Consider the following 25,562-nt stretch of genomic DNA (forward strand, 5'->3'; position numbering starts at 1 on the left):
TTAGCGAGAAAAATAGCCGTTAATATTAAATTCAGAATTGGTAATAATTATATCAAGAACTCTCATATTGCAATGATAATATAGAAACAAATTTGCTGAAATTTTAGTGAACCAGAATCCCTTCAATAATGACATCAATTTTTATGATTTTTTCAATGAGAAACCAAAAATACTATTGAGTTTTTCTTTTACTGAAGATACGGAGTTGGAAATACAAATCGACGCCTTACAATGCATGGGATTGAACCTGCGAACCTTCACTTGGAAAGGCAGATCTTGTCCAGTACGCTATCGCAAGGTATTTATAACAAAATTTTTTCTATAACTACATAAAATTACTTTCTTTAGTAAAACTTTAATGGCTAATGTACATAGTTTAACTAGGATGAAAATAAATGCATAACATGATGCCTTTTTTTATCCTATTTCTTAATTTAATAATTTCTTTTGGAGGAAATTAAATTTTGTCTCTCGACAGTAAAAATTTAAAAATATGTTCCTAAAGAAACCGTTTAGAGAGAAAAATAACCATTAATATTAAATTCAGAATTGGTAATTATTATATCAGGAACTCTCATATTGCAATGATAATATGGAAACAAATTTGCTGAAATTTTAGTGAACCAGAATCCCTTCAATAATGACATCAATTTTTACGATTTTTTTCAATGAGAAACCGAAAATACTATTGAGTTTTTTCTTTTAATGAAGATACGAAGTACATTTTGAAATTCAAGATAGAAAATTTGTATTTTTATTTTGCTGAATGGAAACATGAAAAAATTAACTTTTTTCCCTTGCTCCTCTCATAGGTGATTGTGTTGAACATTTTGGGGTCCCAAAAGGTAAAAACATTCTTAGTAATCCAAAATTTAAAAATAAATTCTCAAAGAAACTGTTTATAGAGAAAAAAACCATTTATAACCAATTCAGATTTTGTAATTATTATTTTATGTACTCTCAACATTGCAACACTATTATGGAAAAAATTTTACACAAATCTATATATATGAAAATAATTTGTCTGTCTTTTATGTCTGTTTTTTTTTTTCTTTTATGTTTTATATATATATCTTCTATATATATAAAAGAAAACAAACTAGAATGTAAAAACTGGAAATTGCATAAATATTTCGAAATATTTTGACAATAGATTAAAGTAATTCGAAAAAAGAAAAATAGACAATAGATTAAAGTAATTCTAAAAAAGAAAAATGGTAAAAAACTAAAAAAAACTAAAAAGAAAAAACTAAAAAACAAAATTAAAAAAAGAAAAAAAAATCTAAAAACAATGCGGAAGATGGATGGAATAATTTCAGAAAAACAATTTGTGAATTTGCTGATGGCGTTTTAGGGAAGAGTGCTAAGTCTGCAACTAGGAATATTAGTGAAAAGCTTTAAGTTTAATAGAGAATAGAAGGGGTGTGTATAAGAACTATCTGAGTGAAGGTCGTATGAAAACAAAAGAAATGTAAAGAAAGTGGAGAAAGCATTAAAATATGAACTAGGGAGATGTGAAATGGAGGCCTTGGATAAAATTGCTGAGGATCTGGAAGATGCGGCTAGACGCCATAATAGTAAAAAAAAAAAAAAAAATAATAAAAAGAAAAATTAAACACGCATCCGTGATCTGTCCTCTGGCAAAAAAAATGCGAAGTTCCATATTTTTGTAGATAGGTGCTTCACATTTCTACAAAAACGTTCTCTGATGCACTGAATCTGATCGCAGGATTTTCGTTAAGATTGTATGACTTTTAGGGGGTGTTTCCCCCTGTTTTCTAAAATGAGGGAAATTTTCTCAGGCTCGTATCTTTTGATAGGTAGAACTGATTTTGATGAACTTTTCTCAATCCCAATTTCTAAGGTTTTAAACATATGCAAATATATTTCCTAAATTTTGAAAAAAAACATTGATGTCGCTCAGAATTCTCCTCAAACAGCAGGACCTGTCATGTAGGCGAAGCTCATGGCCCTCTAGAGGGAGAAGGAGTGGAGGTGGGTACTTCAAAATATCTTCTCGAGACATAATTTAGCCCTTAGACTCATCCCTCAAAGTTTCATTTTCCTAACCTAACCACTTTCCGAGATAGCCAAATGTCAATCAACTAAAATTTTACCGAAAAATTCTTAGTAACCCGAAATTTAAAAATATATTAAGTTCAGAATTAGTAATTATTGTTTCAAGTACTCTAAATATTTCGATACTATTATCGAAATAAATTTGGGGATATTTTAAAGGACCAGAATACAGAAGACTAAGACTAGCAGGATCAATACAACATACTAGGGTGTATAGGAGTGCTGTTATCGATGTTAAAAGTAAAGATCACCATCTAGTAGTGCCTAAGGTTAATTTAAAGCTGAAATTTTGGAAGGGTAACTACCTCCCGGAAAGTTAGGATGTTGGTAGACTCCAGGATGAAAATTTGAGAGAAAACTTCCAGGAACAGTAGAATACTAAACTTGAGAGTATAAAATCTGACAATGCGGAAGATGGATGGAATAATTTCAGAAAAACAATTTGTGAATTTGCTGATGGCGTTTTAGGGAAGAGTGCTAATTTGCAACTAGGAATATTAGTGAAAAGCTTTAGGTTTAATAGAAAATAGAAGGGTTTGTACAAGAATTATCTGAGTGATAGGTCGTATGAAAACAAAAGGAATGTAAAGAAAGTGGAGAAAGCATTAAAATATGAACTAGGGAGATGTGAAATGGAGGCCTTGGATAAAATTGCTGAGGATCTGGAAGATGCGGCTAGACGGCATAATAGTAAAATATTATACTGGCATGTTAATAAATTGAGAGGGAGTAGCCAATCCTGACTAGTCCCAGTTAAAGATAGAAAGGGGGCCACAATTAGTGGTAAGGAAAAAGTTAAAGAAAGATGGGTGGAACATTTTGAGAATGTGCTAAACCGAGATACAGTTGCAGGAAAAGATAAAGATAAAAATGAAAAAGTTCGTGATACCTTGGATGTAAAGGAAGATTTGTTTAGTGAGGAAGAATTAGCGACAGTACTAAAAGGATTAAAAATAATAAGGCTCCATGTGCTGATAGTGTGATTAATGAGTTTCTTAAATATGGTGGCTTTGAGATTAGGAATAAGCTACTGAAGATTATGAACATGATTTTTGAAAAAGGGGAAGAACCCAATGATTTTAGGAAAACCTTAATTAAACCACTGTATAAGAAAGGTGACAAGAGTGAGTGTCATAATTATCGAGGCATTAATCTGGTCTCTGTAGGTAGCAAATTACTGAGTAATTTGATACTTTTTAGACTGAGAGATACAGTAGACAAAGTTTTAAGAGAAGAACAATGCGGGCTTAGAAAAGGTAGAGAATGTGTCGACCAAGTTTTTACTCCGAGGTAAATAATTGAGAAGTCCCTTCGTTGTCAAACATCTTTGGTCCTCAGTTTTATCGATTATGAGCAAGCTTTCGATTCTGTTGATAGAAGAGCGTTAGCAAAGGTCTTATCCTTATATGGTGTACCAGAAAAATACATTAAAGTGATTTGTGCTATGTACGAGAATAATACTGCTGCAGTTAAGGTAGTGAATGAGGTAAGCAACTGGTTTTGTATTAAATCAGGAGTTGAGCAGGGTTGTGCTCTATTTGCTATTTCTTTGCAGTAGTAACTTTCTTTATTATGATAAAATAATTTAGTCAGAAATAGACTGAACAAATTTATGGATGTATGTTCTAAATAAAAAAAAACTAAAATGAATTTTTCTGCATCAATCGTTTTAATTGGTTTTCATTCTTCTGCCTTACAATGCGTGGGATTGAACCTGCGAACCTTCACCTAGAAAGGGAGTTACAGAAAAAAAAAATTTCTGTAACTACATAAAAAACTTTAATTGCTAATGTACATAGTTTAACTAGGATGAAAATAAATGCATAACATGATGCCTTTTTTATCCTATTTCTTAATTAATTAATTTCTTTTGGAGGAAATTAAATTTTGTCCCTCGAATTGGGCCCCAAACAGTAAAAAAAATTCTTGGTAACCCAAAATTTAAAAATATGTTCCTAAAGAAACCGTTTAGCGAGAAAAATAGCCATTAATAGTAAATTCAGAATTGGTAATTATTATATCAAGAACTCTCATATTGCAATGATAATATGGAAACAAATTTGCTGAAATTTTAGTGAACCAGAATCCGTTCAATAATGACATCAATTTTTATGATTTTTTTCAATGAGAAACCGAAAATACTATTGAGTTTTTTCTTTTAATGAAGATACGAAGTACATTTTGAAATTCAGGATAGAAAATTTTTATTTTTATTTTGCTGAATGGAAACATTAAAAAATTAACTTTTTTGCTTTGCACCTCTCATAGGTGATTGTGTTGAACATTTTGGGGTCCCAAAAGGTAAAAACATTCTTAGTAATCCGAAATCTAAAAATAAATTCTCAAACAAAACTGTTTAGCGAGAAAAATGCCATTTATAACCAATCCAGAATTTGTAATTATTATTTTATGTACTCTCAACATTGCAACACTATTATGGAAAAAAATTTACACAAATCTATATATATAAAAATAAGTTGTCTGTCTGTTATGTCTGTTACACTTTGAAATCTGGAATCTGGGATACAATTGCTATTGCTGCAGTTACTGTATGTGGAAAGAGCACTAAGGCTTGGAATATATGAAGATGAAAATGCAATGTTGGGTAACAAAAAGATCAATCAAGCAGGCAGCTTCAGTTACCTTGGTAGTATTATTAGTAAAGATGGTGAATGCCATGCAAATGTTAAAAAGTAGAAGAGCTATGGGTCAGGTTTTTTTTTCAGAATTGAAAAAAAGTTTGCAAGAATAGGAAAATAAGTCTGCACACCCAGATTAGAATATTGGAAACTACAGTGATAACAGTGGTCAAACATGGTTCTGAAGCATGGGCACTCTTAAAAACGGACCAACATTTACTAGATGTTTTCTAGAGAAATTGGCTATAAATTGGTTTGGGTCCCCAACTGACTGACCATATTTCAAACAGAAGGCTCAATGGAAAGTGTGGTTCAATCCTGCTTTTGAAGACTACATTGAGAGAAAGGTTGAGATGGCTAGGGCATGTTCTGCAGATAAAGGATGACAGATTGCAAAAGATTGTCCCTTTTCAGCAACTGTTTAGGGCTAAACAGAAAACAGGACGTCTGCAGTTGGGGTGATAATATATCACAAAGAAAGACTTAAGGGAAATGGAAACGTCAATGGAGGGCATAAAGAGGCTTTTAATGGATTGAGATGAAGGAGGAGTGTGTATAGCTTTGTTGGTCTCAGGTGGCTTGTTACTGTAGTGAGTTCTCAGTAGTAGTAGTATTGAATTGACATCATCCACAATACAAGGCCTTCATCCACAATAACCCTCAAATCTCTTTTTGAGGTACTCTTGGAAATCAGTTGGCTCTCACCAGGATTTGATAGCATTGAATATTGCCATCATGGGTTATTTCTTTCAAAATGGAGAACCTTGCACTTTCCAAGATTAAACTCAATGCTCCACATATTGGCCCATTTGCAAAAGCAATCTAGTTCAGACTTTATTGAGGCAATGCCCTGCTGTGCGTCAACAGGACCAATAAGTTCAAGTCATCAGTATACAGGTTTAGTCTTTTAGTCGTGTTTTGGGGTGTCGTCAGTGTAGATTTTGAAAGTATAGGTCCCAAAACAGTTCCTTGAGGTACCCCACTTAAGACCTCTGCTATTTCAGAATAGAAAGCTTTGCCAACTTCACCAAAATTCCAACCTGTTGCTTTCTTTCCTTCACGAAATACATATTCCAATCCACCACACCCTCTTCAATACCTGTTGCCTTCAGTTTCAGCTGGAGCCTTTGATGACAGACTTTATTGAAAGATTTAGCAAAGTCTTCTAAAACCATATCAACTGTGGGACCTGGATCAAGAAGTTTAGTTATGTAATTTTATGAGTCAATCAGACTTGTTTCAACTGATCTACCTAGTCGAAATCTGTGTTGGCATTTTGATAGAAGATTTTTTGGGGCCAAATGTATGAGAACAATAGTAATTACAATGCCTTCAACGATTTTCCCAGCAGCAGAGGTAATACTGATTGCTTTGGTCCTGTCACTTCCTTTATGTATTGGTGAGATATGGGTAACTTTCCTGTCCAATGGTATGACTTTGGTGTCAATAGAGTTTTGGAAGAGCCTTGAGGGTGGCAAGACTTATTTGGTGTGAGCTTCTTTTAAGGGTTGTGTATGAATGCCATCTGGCCCAACAGACTTATTTGGATCAAGCTTTTTTAAGCCGAGATTCAAGCTCAGTCTTAATCCACTGTTATTGGTGACACTTGTGTTAATTAAGTAGTGTGGTAAGGTTGGGAGGGGGGCAGTGTCTGCAGGTTTCAATATTGATCTAAACTGGCAATGCAAGACATCAGCAATGTTTTGGGGGTCCTTTGACTGGATTCCATTACAAGCGAGCTCAATGACTGTGTACCTACCAAGCTTATGTGCAGAGGTGTATTTCTGAGAGTTTCTTAAGGCTGGTTTTTGAGCTTGCTGCAGTGACCTCTGCTTAATTCTCTATGAATTTTCTGGATAGTGGTAGAACTTTGTTCTTTGCAGCTTTGAAACTTAAATAGGTAGTCAGCCGTATGTGGGATCTGGTTTATGAGCTTTGACAGTTTATTTTTCTTGTTACTGGCAATCATTTCTCTGTTCATAAAGGGGAGAGTTCTTGGTTTGTGTCTCCATGATAGTTATGCTTTTATTGACAGTGTCTAACAACACATTTTTCATTACCTCCCGCATGCCTTCTACTTCTATAAATTTGACGAATGACCAATCACACTTACTGAGTTCATGCCTGATTTGACTATAGTTTGTATACACATATTTAGTTAGATTTGATGTCTGTGGGCACAGTCGAAATTGGCATTTTATTGCAATTTGGTCACTGTTTCCAAATGGGGGCTGTAATTTCTATGTTAATGAGTGAAACAAAATCAAGAAGTGAAGGATTTTGTCCATCTCGAAATCTTGTTGGAAGCATCGCCATCTGGAATAGAGAGTGTTCCTCTAAGATGTCCAGAAAAGACCATAATACCACATTACTTGTGTGGCTTTATCTCTCAGCCCACTCCATCAAAATTAAATTTTTAGGATTGTTTTTCTCTAAACATGGAGTCCAAAAATAAAGAACGTAATTTTTTCTCAAGTTTAGTAATTTAACTTTTTTCCACCTCAACTCAGTCACTTTGTTAACTGTTTTGAGTATGGTTTTGTTTGTTAAGAACAAAAATTTATGAACATCCATTTGGTTAAGAGAAGACCAATCAAAAATAATTAGTTCTTGTCTAGTCAGACTTTCGTCAACCTACTAATTTCTAACAAATCAATTTATTTTTGGATACAGTCTAAATTGATGAGGAGTAGAAATGTGGTTGCTTTAGCTAAAGGGAGGGTGGGATGTAGCATTCACTTTAGATTCTGGATCATGGTCAGTATGAAAGAGTCCGATGTGGCTTATAGTTTGTAAATTAGGAACTAACAGTCTTCAATTTAAACCCTGTGTGGTCTTTTAGGTGCCTATGTCGCGTACCCTCCTCCAATATTTTCTTCTAGATCTGCCAGTGGAAGTAGCCCTAGCCAGGGTCTACAAGATCCTCAAATATGGTCTTTCTTCTCACTTATTAATGATTGGTACTACATAAAGGTAGTTTTGCAGGCACATTGTTATGGGAAATTATGCAGCTTTTTTGTCCTCATTAACATAGTTGAGTTGATCTTAGTTTTAAGGGCATAGTTACAAAAGAAAAGAGAGGATCTTAACTTTGAGGTCCAAATAGCAGAGAATTGCAAGGACTTAAACTAGGCTTATATACAGTGGGGAAGAGTGCTGGCAGATTTTCCTAGTCTTTAGTTTTTTTTTCTATATATTCGCTTTTCTTTACTATGAATCATTTTTTTTGCAGAGGTTGTGTGTGCTCCTCCTACCATTTATTTGGAACATGTTAGAAAAACTTTACCATCATCAGTTGGTGTGGCAGCACAAAATTGCTACAAGGTTTCTAAAGGAGCATTTACTGGTAAGTTTTTTATTTGTAAAACATCCAAATATTTACATATTTCAGCCTAATAGTTGCCATTATACATTCAGAGTGTTTTCCATATGTAGAACTTTATCTGGTATTAAAAGTATATCCAATCACATGAAGAGACCATCCTAAAAAAATGTAGTCTAACAATTTCTTGCAACGAAAACAAAATCGTGCAATATGCAGTTCAATGAAATCAGTATTTACAAGGAAAGTAGAAAGTAAGTATTTTTCTGGGCAATAAGCGTTATGTTTACTTAAAAAAAAGCTGTCATACAAATAGTTGTACAATGTATCTAAGCCTACAATATAAAAACATGATATATATTATTAAATAAAGGGCTTAAATAAAAATAAGTTCTTTAGGCAATAAAATCCATTTATCAGAACATTTAAGTACAAATATGCAACCATCTTTCAAACGCCATTATTGAAGCACGTATTATAACAGGACACTTTTTTTGTCATGATTGATCATAGAAAGATGCCATCTGTGATTGGAATATTTTTTTAAGCTGATCCTCTTGCCTTGTCATCTTTTTTGAATTTTCGGCTATCTAAGGAATCATTTCATTGGTAATAAAAAGGATAAAAATCTAACTAATATATATATATATATACTAGCTGTTGGGGTGGCGCTTCGCGCCACCCCAACACCTAGTTGGTGGGGGCGCTTCGCGCCCCCCCCAAGCCCCCCCGCGCGCGTAAGTCGTTACGCGCCATAATAGTTACGCGCCATTGTAGTTGTGTCCCTATGTCCCACCTGTGAATATAGATATATATATATATATATGGTTTTAACTACGTAAAACTTGCGAATATACAACATTCTTTGCTGTCCCATTGTCTTTGCATATAAATAGATTGTCAGGTTATCCCCCTGTTTCCCCCGGTGTCCCCGTTGTAGTTGTGTCCCTGTGTCCCGGTCGTCATTTATATTCCCTGTGTCCCGGGTCCCGGTCATCATTTGTATCCCGGTGTCCCGGTCTGTATATACATTCGTTTTTTAGTTTTGTTTTTCTCCTTTATTTTTTTCCTTTTTTTTTCTTTTTTAGCTTATTTAGATTTTTAGATTTTTTAGTTTTTTTTATTAGTTTTTAGTTTTTATTTCTTTTTAGTTTTTTTGTCCCGGTCGTTATTTATATTTTTCTTTTTAGTTTTTTTGTAGTTTTTACCTTCTTTTTAGTTTTGTTAATTTTTTTTTTTACTTGTGTCCTGGTCGTCATTTATACTCCCTGTGTCCCGGTGCTTTGTTGATTGCTAATCGAACATTCCTTTTGTCCTGGTCGCTTTCTCTTTGAGTGTCGTCATTTATTTTTTTCTTTTTTAGTTCTTTTAGTTTTTACCTTTTTTAGTTTTTTTTTAGTTTTTAGTTTTTTTAGTTTTTTACCTTTTTTTAGTTTTTTTAGTTTTTTAGCTTTTTTATTTTTTTTATTAGTTTTTAGTTTTTTTGTAGTTTTTGCCTTGTTTTTTAGTTTTTTGTCCTGGTCGCTTTCTCTTTGAGTGTCGTCATTTATTAGTTTTTTCCTTTTTTTTTTTAGTTTTTTATTGGTTTTTACCTTTATTTTAGCTTATTTTTCAGTTTTTTCCTTTTTTTTAGTTTTTTTTTATTTTTTATTTTTTTTAGTTTTTTACCTTTTTTTAGTTTTTTTAGTTTTTTTAGTTTTTTAGCTTTTTTACTTTTTTTATTAGTTTTTAGTTTTTTTTTGTAGTTTTTGCCTTTTTTTAGTTTTTTCAGTTTTTTTTTTAGTTTTTTATTGGTTTTTACCTTTATAGTTTTTTTAGTTTTTTAGCTTTTTTATTTTTTTTATTAGTTTTTAGTTTTTTTTGTAGTTTTTGCCTTTTTTTAGTTTTTTCAGTTTTGACGTCACCTAATCCAGTTTTTTCAGGTGACGTCACCTGACACATCCATCCACACATCCATCCACACATCCACAGACAGACAACTTATTTTTATATATATAGATATATATATATATATATATATATACTAGCTGTTGGGGTGGCGCTTCGCGCCACCCCAACACCTAGTTGGTGGGGGCGCTTCGCGCCCCCCCCAAGCCCCCCCGCGCGCGTAAGTCGTTACGCGCCATAATAGTTACGCGCCATTGTAGTTGTGTCCCTATGTCCCACCTGTGAATATAGATAGATATATATATATGGTTTTAACTACGTAAAACTTGCGAATATACAACATTCTTTGCTGTCCCATTGTCTTTGCATATAAATAGATTGTCAGGTTTACCGACTCTTGAACATGCAACATATAATGGTCCATGGGAAAACAATCTGTATTCAGATCTATACCTCATGATTCTAATGATTGCCCTTGAGCTTTGTTGATGGTGATTGCTAATCGACCATTCCCTGTCCCGGTGTCCCGGTCGTCATTTACATCCCCCTGTTTCCCCCGGTGTCCCCGTTGTAGTTGTGTCCCTGTGTCCCGGTCGTCATTTATATTCCCTGTGTCCCGGGTCCCGGTCGTCATTTGTATCCCGGTGTCCCGGTCTGTATATACATTCGTTTTTTAGTTTTGTTTTTCTCCTTTATTTTTTTCCTTTTTTTTTCTTTTTTAGTTTATTTAGATTTTTAGATTTTTTAGTTTTGTCCTGGTCGTCATTTATACTCCCTGTGTCCCGGTGCTTTGTTGATTGCTAATCGAACATTCCTTTTGTCCTGGTCGCTTTCTCTTTGAGTGTCGTCATTTATTTTTTTCTTTTTTAGTTCTTTTAGTTTTTACCTTTTTTAGTTTTTTTTTAGTTTTTAGTTTTTTTAGTTTTTTACCTTTTTTTAGTTTTTTTAGTTTTTTTAGTTTTTTAGCTTTTTTATTTTTTTTATTAGTTTTTAGTTTTTTTGTAGTTTTTGCCTTTTTTTTATTTTTTTTAGTTTTTTAGCTTTTTTATTAGTTTTTAGTTTTTTTTGTAGTTTTTGCCTTTTTTTAGTTTTTTTAGTTTTTTAGCTTTTTTATTTTTTTTAGATCCAGTTTTTTCAGGTGACGTCACCTGACACATCCATCCACACATCCATCCACACATCCACAGACAGACAACTTATTTTTATATATATAGATATATATATATATATATATATATATATATATATATATATATATATATATATACAAAATCATACATGGTAATGTCAGGCTGTAGGTTGCATAGAGCTGAAGGTCCAGGCCACAAGAGTGATTGACAACAAAAGTCAGTTATTTTTCTACTTAATAATAAAATGAAAACCTACAAACATAATTATAACATGAGGTATAAATTTTTGTTAGTACAATGAGTGAAAACAAAAAAACCAAATATTTTCTTTTCACACCTGAAATCATTTATTAACAGAAAGAAGGAAGAAAAAACAGATCTAGTACCCAAAACAATACTAAATACATATCAAAAAGTATTTATTAAGAATACATTCTGGTTAAAAACTGTACAGACGGATAATAGATAGACATATCTATTAACAAATGAACTAACATCCTTTCTATACAATCCTATCAAGGGGGGAATTAATCCCATATTTTTCTTCTCACTCAATTGGACTATCTGTCTTGGCTTTTTCTGCAGTTACCCAAGATTTGATGCCCGCAACTATTCAATTTTAATTCAAAAATCAACGGACTCGTTCGAGGGCTCACAGTTGGGTCATTTACCATAGTACCTTGTATTCCTATTTACAGCAATCCTATTTAACCTAGTACCCTGTATTGATCCTGCTAGTCTTCAGTTTACTATAACATAATCAATAAGGTTTGCTGTCTTACCATCACGTGAATACCATGTCAACTTATGGGCCATTTTTATGACCGAACACCGTATTTAAATAACCAATACGTTTATAACAATAATATTTATATCGTTTTATGACAGTATAAATTGTTATACCTAGAAAATTGCAACAGTCAGTAGCCATTACTGTTTTCTTGTCCTACACCAAATTTACCTAGGCTAGGATACTATCTATCCATGTTTCTACCGAGGTGGGCATTAAAATTTCCTAGTTAAAAAACCATATTTCTACCAGGGACCCTGTCTATTTGCTCCTGTAACTGTAGGTAAAAATTCAGAGTCACTAGTATTTCCGTCAGTCGGTTCAACAGGGCATGTACTACTATAACTGATACCCTGAACTTTATAGTCATAAAATGAGCAATTAATATCCTGTTATTAATACCTTCTCAGCCTAGAAAAGACTGAGCAGCTTCCTTATTCATCATGAGCCCTACTCCCTGTCTATGTAGCCCATCCTTCCTGCCTGAGTGAACAAATTCTAATTCACCTAATTTTATGCTTCTTACCCCTGGAATATGAGTTTCTGAAATTTCTAATACGTTCTTTTCGAATCCTCTTAATTGGTCAGACAAAATGTCGGTACGATAGTCACGTTTTAACGTCGCAGCATTTTATGTTCTTTAAATCATTGGAATTATTTTGGTATCAGGAAGAGCAATGATCCTGGATACCACTGCAGGAAGGGGATCAACATAACTTCTCAAGCCTATACCGAAGCACTTAAGCCGGCGTAGAACCGGAGGCTTTGTGTATCCTGGGAATATCTTGATCACAACACGGTTTTCAGCACTTGGCGATGCTCTTCTATCAACAAGAGTCAAAATCCTGCACAGACAGTCCCAAGCCTATTACCTCCGACTCATTATGTGTTCATGCCTACTAATATTATGCTACTACGGAGAGGCAGCCCATAGTAGGTAAATTAGCTAGGAAGAGGTTTTTTCAGCGTTAAAACGCCCGTCAAAACAGACTAAGCCCAGAAGAATTATCCATTAATCAGAATTCCGTGCGAATGCTATGTCGTTTACTAGGGTATTATTTACTATAATGCCAGGGAATTAATGCCAGGTTTTTCTTATCACTCAATTTGACTATCTGTCTTGGCTTTTTCTACAATTAGCCATGACTTGATGCCCACAACTATTCCATTCTAATTCATTTAAAGCTAATAAGAAATTATAGCAGGCTCAAGACCTTCTAATGTAATAAAGGGGAAAAAAAAAATGAATGACTTTTCAGTTTGGCACCCTGGTGGAAGTATGCATTGTTTTTAAATTGTCATTGACAGCTTCAATGTTAATTCAATCGAGAGGATTGGCTAGGCTCTTCTGGGGGTGTTTTTTTCCAAAAGGGGTTTACAAAACTTTATATAACGTATCAAAAATGTGTTTAGGCTGTATGCATTTTTGTTACTCTTTTACGAGTCAGACACTTTATTCTTTAGGAGGGGGGCTCAAACCCGGTAAACAACCCCTCCGACCTGGATGCACACTTGTATCAGATATTTCCAATTCCTAAACTGTCAAAAACCGCTTGCCAAGCTGTTTTTAAAGGGGGGATCATCCGGAAAATAGAGATCAGGAAGATCAAAGTATTATCGAAGATACATTGCCCTACTCCAAAAAAATAGGTTGCGATTGCGACTAGTCGATTGCGAAATACCCAGGGCTATGTATTTTACTTGATATTAGTGAATAGTTTCACGGAATTAATTCTTCACAGAGTAACACCATCATCTTCAATGCCATCTTTTATTTATTACCTTTTTTATTTTTATTATATATTTATTAGTTATATTAAGCTTTACTTTGTAATTTCAAGCTGTTTGAGCATTGGTTTGTTTAATTTATAGATTTCCACTCTAACATACTGAACATCCCACTGAACATATACAGAGTAGGTCAGAACCTCAAATGCTTCAAGTAATGTCATTGCAAATAATCAGCCTCAAACTAGATTTGGGAAATGGAAAGATTCATTCAGTTAAATTAAATGCTGTATGTGTATTTAGTATGTGTATGTATGTATGTGTATTTGTATATCCTGTATGTGTATTTGTGTATCATTGATGTGTATTTAGCTTTAACTGACTTAACCTACAGCTTATACTTTTGCTTAAATAAATTGACTATATCATTGACTATATCAGGCAGACAGCTGATATAATTGATAATTGACTATATCAGGTAATTGACTATATAATTGATAATTGATAATGTATATATCTAATTGATAATTGACTATATAATTTTGATAATTGACTATATCAGACAGACAGCTTTCTCTGTTGCCTTGTGTGTTTTGATATAAAGTAAAATTATCCTCCTTGACAATAATAAAACGTGATGTTTTGTTGTCATTTTGATTTTGTATATTGTTGGTGTTTTTTCCATTTTCCTAATTTGTTTAATTTAGTTTGGGTTAGTTTGTTTCTTCTTTTTTACGGTTGATAAAGGCTCCTTGACATAACGCCTAAGGAGAAAATATTTTTTGATATTTTTTCACTGCCTATTTGAAACATTATACCTGTTTTTATGGCACTTGGTGTTTACCAAGTTACATATAGCGATCGCAAATTCTGTCAGTCTGTCGGTCTGTCTGTCTATCCCGGTTTTGCTGGTTTGGGCACTTCCAAATAAGCTAGGACGATGAACTTTGGTAGGTGTATCAGGGACTAAACCAGATTAAATTAGAAATAGTCGTTCCCCTGATTTGACCATCTGTGGGGGGTGAGTAGGGGGACGGTTAACTCCAAAAATAAGAAAAGATGAGGTATTTTTAACTTACGAAGGAGTGATTGGATCTTAATGAAATTTGATATTTAGAAGGACCTCGTAACTCAGATATCTTTGGGAAACGCTTAGAGTGGAGAGATCAGGATGAAACGTGGTGGGAATGATAAGCACAAGCCTAGATACGTGATTGACATAACCGGACCGGACCTGCTCTCTTTGGGGGAGTTGAGGGGGGGACCTAATTCGGAAAAAAATAGGTATTTTTAACTGTCGAATGGGTCATTGGATCCTAATGAAATATGATATCTAGAAGGACGTGAGAGTCTCAGAGCTATCATTTTAAATCCTGACCGGATCCATTGACATTGGGGGGAGTTGGAGGAAATCTTGGAAAACGCTTAGAGTAGAGAGATCGTGATGATACTTGGTGGGAAGAATAAGCGTAATTCCTAGATACGTGATTGATAGATACTTAACCAGATGCATAACCAGGTCGGATTAGCTCTCTTTGGGGGAGTTGGGGGGGGGAGGGGGTAATTCGGAAAAATTAGAAAAATGAGGTATTTGTAACTTACGAACGGGTGATCAGATCTTAATGAAATATGATAGTTAGAAGGATCTTGTGCTTCAGAGCTTTTATTTTAAATACCGACCAGATCTGGTGATATTGGGGGGAGTTAGAGGGGGAAATCGGAAATCTTGGAAAACGTGAAAATTGAGGTATCTTTATCTTACGAATGGCTGATCGGATCTTAATGAAACTCGATATACAGAAAGATATTATGTCTCAGATGCTTCATTTTCAATTTGAATCGGATCTGGAAATATAGGGGATCAGAGGGGGGAAACAGAAATCTTGGAATCTGGAAATCTTGGAAAACGCTTAGAGTGGAGAGATCAGGATGAAACTTGATGGGAAGAATAAGCACAAGCTCTAGATACGTGATTGACATAATTGGACTGGATCTGCTCTCTTTGGGGGAGTGGGGGGATTTCCAGTGCTTTGGCGAGTTCGGTGGTTATGGCCGTGCTAGGACGATGAAAATTGGTTGGCGTGTCAGGGTCCAGCTCAAATTTACTTGATAAGAGTCGTTTCCCAAATTTGACCATATGGGGTGCTGGAGGGAGAAGAAAAATTGAAGGAAATGGTGTATTTTTAACTTAGGAATGGGTGATTGGATCTTAATGGAGTTCGATATTTACGTATCTCAGTAAATGATACGAAGAAATACGTATCTCAGAGCTCTTATTTTAAATCCCGATCGTATCTGGTGATATTGGGGGGAGTTAGAGGGGAAATCTTGGAAAACGCTTAGAGTGGAGAGATCGAGATGAAACTTGGTGGGAAGAATAAGCACAAGTCCTAGATACGTGATTGACATAGCCGGACTGAATCAGCTCTCTTTAAGGGAGTTGGGTTGGGGTGTTAATTTGGGAAAATTTGAAAAATTGAGGCGTTTTTAGCTTATGAACAATTGACCGGATCTTAATGAAATTTGATATTTATGAGGGACTCGTGTCTCAGAGCCCTTATTATAAATTCCAATCAGATCTGGTGACATTGGGGGGAATTGGAGGGGGAAATCGGAAATCTCGGAAAACGCTTAGAGTGGAGAAATCGGGATCAAACTTGGTGGGTAGAATAAGCAAATGTCGTAGATACGTGATTGACGTAACCGGGCTGGATCCGATCTTTTTGGGAGAGTTAGGGGGGTCAAGTGCTTTTGCGAGTTTGGTGCTTCTGGACGTGCTAGGACGATGAAAATTGGTTGGCATGTCAGGGACCTGCAAAAAATGACTTGATAAAGTTGTTTTCCCCGATTCGATCATCTGGGGGGCTGAAGAGAGAGAGGAAAACTAGAAAATATTTTTAACTTACTTATTTTTAACTTACGAGTGGTTGATCGGATCTTAATGAATTTTGATGTTTAGAAGGACCTTGTGTCTCGGAGCTCTTATTTTAAATCCCGAACGGCAGTAAGCCTCTGATTTTCCTATTAAATCAACCTATTGGTTCTCAGAATTTTGCTAGAGCTCACACCATGAGCTCTTGGCTCTTCCAGCTTCGTCACAAGTGCCATATGAGCTTTTAACTCTTGTTCTATATTTTTGTTTCGTTTCAATTGTACATGAGATTAACCTGCATGCCTGTGATTATTTTTGGAATCTTTAGAGTTGTGTATCGTGGACATAAATCAATCTGTACCAGGGCATGCAAAGACTGAAGAAGAAGGATTTTTCAGTAGATTTTGCAGGGGTTGATTCCGAAAATTTAACTAAACTGATGTTTCTTTCTGTTAAATCCCATTAATTCTAGGTCATAATGGAAACTATTTCTTTTTTGTAGGAGAGACTAGTCCTGCAATGATCAAAGATGTTGGAGTTGAGGTGGCCATCTTAGGTCATTCTGAGAGAAGAAATGTGTTTGGGGAATCTGATGAGGTACTTATAGATCTTTAATTTCTTTTTGTAAGTTGTATGAAGTTGTCCTGCTTCAAAATTAGACCTTTTCTTGTGGCTTTATCCGACGTGCCTTATTCCTTGGTTGACTTGATGTGTTCCTGCTTAGTTTATTTTGTGTTGGTAATCAGGTATGTACCTAGGGTGAAGAATCTTCCCCTAAAAGAAACTCAAGAATTTTCATAGCTGTTCACAATATCCAAGTGTTTCACCTTAATGTCTGATTTTTTTTACACCCTTCCCCTCCCAGCGAAAATTTCACTATATCCCTGGTAGGGGAGCTTTCTCCTGAAAAAAAAAAAAAACAAAACAAAACAAGAATTATCATAGTTGTCTACAATTTCAAAGTAGTTGACCTTCTGTTTATTATTTTCTTTGGACATTCCCTCCCCCATTTCCTACCAAAGAAACATAAGCTTGTGCCTCTTGGTAATGTCAATTTTCGTTCAAAACCTGAACATGCATTTTTATTTCTTCTCAACAGTTCTTAACTGTTCAGTTTTGTTAGATTTTGAGTATTGAGGGGAGTGTATAGTACTTGAAAAAGTTACACACTTAATTTTTTTTCAGTAACTACCTCGAGCCCTATCTTAATTGCTTTGATTATCTTAATAACTCTTTTTATCTAAAATTGTTTGAACTTGACTCCTCTTTTGTCCATTGAAAGAAACTATGCCTGAACATGGAATCTTATCTAATGCTCCACCGTTAATATTCCAGCTAGCAATGTTTACATTCGTTAAGGTCATTGTTTAAGAATTTTCTGTACTACAGGCCATTTAATACTGTAGCAAGGATGGTTCTTCGAGCTGCGGAGGGCACATTTAAGGTCGTTAGTACAGGGAGTCTCTTTCGAGTTGGCATGTCCTTCCCCACATTGGGAGGGTGACTATACTGCTGACAATTGTAGCATCGCAGCGGGAGAAACTTATATTCAGAAATGTTTAGTCTCTCATAACCTAACGTAAGAGGAGGCTGGATAGCATCATTCAGGTAGATAACTGTCCCAGGAAAGTTATCTACTAGTTTCATTCAGGTGTTCTTTACTTTCGAAGTGCAGTTTGTACGTCCGAGTGGAACGGATTGTGTCGGTTTTGCTATAGTTTTTTATGCGAGTGGAGAGGTCGTCGGCGGAGACATCCTCGGGAATGAAACGAATTATTCCATAGAACGAAGGACTAGCGACTTTGACAGTAATAGACTTATATTCTCTTGCTAGGGCAGATGCAAGTGCCTGAGCTACTATCACAACGCGCCATTAATTTTTTCTTGGTTTCAAATCTACAATATGAGAGCGACTCACCACACTTAACTTTCCAAGAAGTTCTTACGTGAGGCAGGGTTATCAAGTTCTGCTGGAGGATGCTTTAAAACGACAGTATAGGTGGACTTTGTTGGGGAAGGGTCGGGCTAAGGGCCCAGTGGGGGTCAGGTTTTGAGCACGCTCAGAAGTGACATAAATTTGAAATTTGCACATGGCTCGTTGACTTTTCTCGTAAGGGTGGCGGTTACTTCACCGGAGAGTATAGGGACCTCATCGGGCTCGAATATTGATAAACGAAAGAGGAGACGCGTTTTTCTTCACAGCTTCTAAAAACTCGGATCAAGTCCAGGACATTATCCTGGTGACTCTGTCTTTCGGTCACGCGCATGGGAACACTGGCAAGAGACAATAATAAATTCCTTGGCCTGAAATATAGCTTCTGGCTTGTAGAATTGTACCGCTTTCATCGCAATTCCTTCGGATAGGTCTCCAGCTTTGTTAGCCCGGTAAACAAAGTTCAGCAAAGGGTTCCATAAAACCTGCTCGCTCGCCATTCTGTCATCGAGTAAAATTCAGGTAAATAAATTCTAACAAAATGGGAAGTGTGGAACCCGGTACACATATCCCCAACAGTTTAAGTAGAAAAGTACGGCCGGTACTACGACTCTTCTGTACCGTTCCTGCTCTCTTTTGCAGAGTTAGAGAGCTCGACGATGCTGATTTTTTTTGGCCAGAATAGGTTGTTGTGGCAACACTGCTGGTTGATTAGATAGTGTTGCCTGAAAATTAGTAATCATATAAATGCCCAAACTTTTAATTATCAGGATATTTGTTGAGAAAAAAAATCCAATAATAAATGCTATACATAAACAATAGGCCCATTTTATAATTAAGACACATTTCCCTAGAGGCTGAGGGGGTCATTTTATCTCCAAAGACATAATCTTTAGGCCTCTCACCTATGCTGAACGATATAGCTGTCTCAAAATTTTGATTGGATGATTTTGGAAAAAGTGGCCTGGGAGGAAGCCTAGTTGCCCTTCATTTTTTTGGCCACTTAAAAAGGGCTCTAGAACTGTTAAGTGAACCCTTTTCCTATATTCCACGCCCACTGAGTCGGTATGATCACTCCTGGGGAAAAAAAAACATGCATCCGTGATCTTTCTTCTGGCAAAAAAAAAAAATTACGTTTGTGCAGGTAGGAGCTTGAAGCCTCAATAGTAGGATTTTCTAATAGGTTGAATTTTATAACGTGTTTTTTATTCAGATTCTATGACTTTCAGAGGGTGTTTACCTCTTTTTTCGAAAATAAGTCGAATTTTCTCAGGTCTTTGATGGGTATGACAAAACTTAATGAGGCTTGTATATTTGAAATCAACATACAAATCCAGTTCTTTCGATATAACTATTGGTATCAAAGTTCTGTTTTTTTCTTTGGCTTCGGTTACTATTGAGCCGGATAGCTTTTTACTTACAGTTTGTTACCACGAACTGTTTGAAATATTAATTCCTTTGCAGCTAATTGGGGCCAAGGCTGGCCATGCCCTTAAAGCTGGGTTGAAGGTGATCCTATGCATTGGTGAAAAACTTGAAGAGAGGGAAAGTGGAAACACAGAGGAAGTTGTTTTCCGTCAGCTGAAAGCAATAACTGATAATATCAAGCCTGATCAATGGCAAAATGTGGTCATTGCCTATGAGCCGGTTTGGGCAATCGGTACTGGTAAAACAGCGTCTCCAGCTCAGGTAAAATTGCTGTTCTATCTTTTGTTTCATCATTATTTTGCTATTGTTATCTCTTTATCTTGCTATTGTCTTTATCGTGTAATTGTTTTATTCTTTATCTTTTGTTTGATCTTTAGCATATTCAGTTTTATACTAGGAGTAGATGGACTAGTTTTTTTTAATGTCTCCAAAAACGACTTGATTGTTTGCATAGACTACTATAATTCAGATAATCCATTTCGTTCTAATAGTAGATTAGTTACACAACATAAGAATAGAAAGATCAGTTTTCTCTAATCTATTTTAAAGATTAGTTTCCTAATTTCTTTTTTTGTCAGGTTTTCAGGACATTTTATTATTTTATACCTTAATTACGTTTCTCTCAATGTAACTAAGAGAATGTTCTTATGGAATAACCTGTGCTGGTGGGTGTACGTGGGTGGGGCGACAGTACGTCTAAGCAGAAGTATTCTTGGTTAATCGAATAATTATGTAGTTGCAAGCAATTCATGAGTTTCCTATTAAGCTGTAATTGAAACGTAAGAATTTTTTTTTTTGAATAAAAATATTTGTAATGATATTGTAATTGTCTATTTTTTTAAATCAATTTTTTTATTAATTTGGAAGAAATCAGTTATCCGTAAAATGTTGTTGGTTATTTAGAGCTCGTTTTAACAATGACTTTCTTGTGGCTTGAATTAACATTGAGAGTAGATGCTTACTCTTCTATTCTAAAAAGCCCCCGGACTATTGTTGAATACGGATTATTAGGGTACAAAACTTACCATATTGTAAGCTACATGGTAACATACCAAGTTACTATGGTAAATCCCTACAGTCTACCCTATGGTAATCCTGGAGGGTGGATCACCAAACACAAATCTGACAACAATCAGTCCTTTGTTACCTGACTCATTGTGTAGCAAAGGGAAAAAAGAGGCCTAAATATTATGTAGATAAACACCTTACTCTTCAGTCAATATGGGGATAGCCTATTAAACTGGTGTAATTTTAAAAACACCAATATCCCACCGCACAAGATTTATTTCAAAACTAAAAAGTGAATTGTCGTGTTTTTTTTACCGCTTGTAAAAAATTCATTTCAAAAAATAACATTTTTGGAATTGGCATTTCCAAAAAAAAATTTCTCTTAGCCAGATTTTGTTTTTGTATTTCAGTATTATCTATAGTTTACCCTATTTTATTTTCTCCTTTTTTTTGCTATTGATGTTTTTGTTTTTGTTTGGGTGAAAGTTTGACAGTTGCTTGGTGATCCATCAAATTTAAAAGAGAATGGAAAAGCAAAAATAGAAACATGTCAGGTTTCTCCTACAATAATAAAAAAAAGTGTTGTGCACGCTAGTGGTTTTTATGTATTTAAAATCTGGGGAAATTCTTTTTTTTTTTTTTTAGTAAAAGCCTTCCAACTATTCCAGTGGTTTTAAAGGAAAACGCTAAACTCCAGGCGAAAACCAGACACTTCGAAATATTTTGAGAGCTGAATAAGATAAAAGAAACCAGACTGAACCAGTAGATGATACTTCCTTAGTTTGATAAGGCGAGCTGTACCTGTCTTTCTTTCTTTCTTTTTAAAACCACATATCACCTTTTGAGCTATAGATATCGAAATGTACAGAAGGTTATAAAATTGGTTATGTTGCAGTTGTATTTTAGAAGCCAAACCACGAAAGCCCATAAAAAATGAAGACAATTAGAAAATAAAGTGTATTGCTGTTTTCCACATAGTGTATATATATCTTCTGCAATAAATATCTAGGATTTCTTCTCAGATTTTTAGTTTCTGTATATTGCAGAATAAGAACACAAGAATTGTTCTTATCAGAGCCCCAAGAACCCAAGCTTCAAACGTACCAAAAGCTTAATATTTTTCAATTCAAAAATTAACGTTACCTCTGACCTTAAATCCTCCAGAGGTGAAACTCAATGAATGCTCGAGTCAAACTTCAAAACGACTAGAAGAGAAACAGGGATTTGACCACCCTCACTGACAATTTAAGACAAGCAACTACTTTAAAGCTACCTAATAAATTATAGTTTTTTTTCCAAATTATTGGGGGCGGGACAACTGCCCTCCCCCTCAGCAACGTCACTGATGAAAACCACCTAGTTTTTGCTGTTGCAACAAGAATAGAAGACGAGGAATTTGTAACAAAATCTCTTCTTTTGAAAAAGTTAATATGTAATTATTTTTGCACTAAAAATTTGTGCTAATTGTTCTTTTTTTTATGGATGACATTATGGATTTATAGATTTATGAATTACAGGTTTTTTCTCTTGATTTTAACATCACATTCCTCCTCTTTTTCTATCTTTTTTTAAGAATTTATCAGTAGACACTGGGTATCATGACAGTTGATTTTGCATAACAAGACTATAGATTTGTTCTTATCAGTACCCCCAGGATCCAAGATTCAAAGGTCTCTTTAAGTTTTTTATTTTTTAATGTCAAAATTGAGCTTAAGTCCTCAAGAGGCAGTTTGGCATCCAAGAAGAGTTGCCAGTCATATCTCATTGATGCGGCTGCCCTGATATCTGCCCATTTGGATTGAAATGAGGCATTGAGATTTTGTAGATCTGTTTGGTAGAAATGTCTGATTGTGTTTTTGGGATGTCCTCCCTGTTGGAGCCCTTCGGCTGCCACTGAAAAACGATCTTGGGAATTTTGTTTTTAGGCTTGCGAATCACATGCTCAAGATACCTCCATTTCCTGTGCTTGATGAATTTGGTTATTAGAATCTAAAATTTCTTTTGCCGTATATAAGCATTTATTACTTTCTACGAGGATCTGTCTTCATAACATGTTTTTGAACCCTAGAAGTTTCTTTTTCAGTTGTTGGTCTAAATGTCATGTTTCTAAGCCCTAGCAGAGTGTGAAAAGGACATTGCTATTAGAGTCTCAACTTTAGTCAAGCTCTTAGCGCCACAATTTTTGTGTTTTTTGTACAGTTCAGTTCATATCAAAAATTTGAATTTTAGCTTCCTATGACTTCTTTTGATCTCTTGCATTGAAAACGAAATACTAGTGTACCGAAATACTGGCTTTTTTTCTAGCATACCCAATAAGGATTTGATGTTTACGACAAAATTGATGTTTACGCTCACGAATAAAAAAAAAAAAAAACGAAAAAAAAAACGAAAAAAATAAAAATAAAAAATGCATACCTGGATTGTTAATGGCTTGATTATCCCTTGTATGGAAAAGGAAATGTTAATTCTCCGAGATACAGGCGTTTTTTGGCTTAATTTTGACTTTTATTCCACAAAATTCGCACTTGTGAAAGCAATAATACTTTTTTTTTTGCAAAGGTGTGCAAACTATGACACCTTCCTGGATGACAATAAACGTGTACACTTTTTTAAATTACCACTAAGAACCGTGATTCTCTTAGTGCGTTCGATCATTTCAAGATTACTTATCCGACAAGCCAGATTACTTAACCTTACCGTTTTACGAGACGTCAATGGCGTCGGAGACTAGAAGTATTTCTACTTGAAACAGTCTGGATAGGTTATCAAATAAGTTACTCTTGAAAATACAGGATAAATGACTTCGTATGTGACAGAAAATTTAATCTCATCTATACTAGAACGAACTTATGAAATTATGCACAGAGAATAAAAAAAGAGAGAGAGGGTAATTGTGAAATACGGACCATATTTATGGATTTGTAAATAAGCTGCGTTTATAATTGAGCAAGTGATTAATGTTGTTATTCACCTAGTTATCCATATCGTTTCAGTTCACAGGTTGCCGCATCAGTATTCTTTGCAACTTTACAGATTACATCCAGGGGTAGTTAGTGTCAAGCTGATAATTTGAATAAGGGCCGATCAGACGTTCCATCTGTCTGATAACAGGGAAAAAGGATCTGGTTTTAGCGGTAACTGGATACAGCAATGACTTTTTATCCTATAACCTTTTATGAGGGGAGCCCAGATTTAATAAAATAAATGCAAAATTGGACAAATTGTTTGACTACAGTTGTAGTAGGGTTGTTCAAGCTACCTGCTAGGGGTTGCAACTACATTTTGGGGAAATTATTGCTATTAAAATGACAAGGAAAGTGTTTATATTGCTCTAAATAAATGTTGGGATTGCCAAATGGCAAAAATTTAGTTTACACATTCTCAAAATGCGTATTATTGAACTTTTTCTATGTGCAGGGCTCGACAGATAAATGGAAAAAGGTAATACTAGTGGAAACTGGAACGGGTGTTAGATGAAGGGCCCGACAAACTGAAACACCATAATTTTATAATCTTTCCTCGTTCTTTCTTATCTTTCATTTCCCCATTCATTCTTATTTGAGCATGCTGAGAGAAAAACGTTGATTTCTCAAGATTTCTCTCAAGGGAATGAAACCTCTACCCATTTTACTTCTGCTAAGCTTCGTTTTTCTTGGTGGTTTTGGACAACGAAGACCATGGAAGGGTACGTTCGCGTATCAGACCTTTCTTTCTCTTGACTTCTTTTTCTTGGGTATGCAAAAAGAAAAGTTAATTCGATGAAGATTACATATTGAAACAACTCAAGGGAACGCATTATCAGTCAGTTCACTGAACTTTACGTCGGTACAGACATAGCATTGAGTTCAATTGAATTTTTCAAAGCGTATTAAGTTGTATATTGAAAATGATGAAAGTCATGTTGAAGTTAAGTTTGGAATTAAAATTTGAATGGAATTTGAATTTATTCTATGAATCGTACATACAGTGACAAACGATTATAATATAAAAAGAGAAAATAAAGAAGGTGAATGACGATATAACAAAAGCGGAATTTTTAATATATAACTAGCGCAACAATAACACATAAATGCTTCATTCAACTTGAAGAGTGACTTAGGGTACATTCTTCACATACTTTCTATAGTGGTCGTAAGCTTTGTCGAAAATACTTATCTCTTACGGATTATAAAAATTAAAATCTTAAAATTTTTATTTTTGTTTTCGATGCACAAAATCATAATCTAATCTTAAAGTTTGTCTTTGAACCTTGCTCTTAAATTTCTTATGAAATCTTTTCTTCAGCGCTTACCCAGTACCATCCAAGCCAATTTTTTTTTTTTGCCTGTTTTCAACATTTTAATTCTAGACCTTTTTTAGGCTCAAGAGATTCACGTCAAGCTTCGCAAATGGCTAAACGATAACGTATCTGCAGATGTGGCTCAGAAAACACGAATTATTTATGGTGGCTCCGTAACTGCTGATAACTGTCGTGAGCTCGCCAGAGAGGGAGATATTGACGGATTTCTCGTTGGTGGCGCGTCCCTCAAGCCAGATTTTGTTCAAATTGTCAATGCCCGTCAGTAAATTATAGAGGATTTTGTTTAGTTTTTTTTTTTTTTTAATCTGATTGTTTGTGATACTTTTATTTTGTTGTGAGATACTGGCTGTGTTGGCTAAACAAATGGCGGAACTGCATTGTAAATGCAACCAGCAAATGTCGGTGTGAAAGATTGGTTGAAATAAAGTAAATTGTGCATGTAATAA

At 34.9% G+C, this 25,562-nt stretch overlaps 1 protein-coding gene across 3 annotated transcripts; it reads left to right on the forward strand.

Annotated features, from left to right (window-relative positions):
- The first annotated feature begins 216 nt into the window (after nt 1–216).
- LOC136026492 (triosephosphate isomerase-like) lies at nt 217–25,562 on the forward strand. Of its 3 annotated transcripts, none has more exons than XM_065703113.1 (5): nt 217–298; nt 7,951–8,064; nt 16,950–17,044; nt 19,845–20,069; nt 25,176–25,562. In XM_065703113.1, exons 1-5 carry the CDS (start codon nt 232–234, stop codon nt 25,380–25,382), a joined length of 708 nt encoding a protein of 235 aa, XP_065559185.1. In that variant the 5' UTR covers nt 217–231; the 3' UTR covers nt 25,383–25,562. The 3 variants fall into 3 exon arrangements, with proteins under 3 accessions (XP_065559185.1, XP_065559186.1, XP_065559187.1); XM_065703114.1 differs by lacking the exon at nt 217–298 and adding an exon at nt 7,142–7,178; XM_065703115.1 differs by lacking the exons at nt 217–298; nt 7,951–8,064 and adding an exon at nt 8,226–8,294.

Source organism: Artemia franciscana, chromosome 4, assembly GCF_032884065.1.
Source record: "Artemia franciscana chromosome 4, ASM3288406v1, whole genome shotgun sequence".
NCBI lineage: Eukaryota > Metazoa > Arthropoda > Branchiopoda > Anostraca > Artemiidae > Artemia > Artemia franciscana.

What these genes read in the sequence shown, in the direction of transcription:
- LOC136026492 (XM_065703113.1), top strand. Translation starts at nt 232, where the DNA reads ATGCATGGGATTGAACCTGCGAACCTTCACTTGGAAAGGCAGATCTTG. An exon ending in GTCCAGTACGCTATCGCAAG is followed by an intron (nt 299 to 7,950) that starts GTATTTATAACA and finishes TTTTTTTTGCAG; the next exon opens with AGGTTGTGTGTGCTCCTCCT. An exon ending in TGTTTGGGGAATCTGATGAG is followed by an intron (nt 17,045 to 19,844) that starts GTACTTATAGAT and finishes ATTCCTTTGCAG; the next exon opens with CTAATTGGGGCCAAGGCTGG.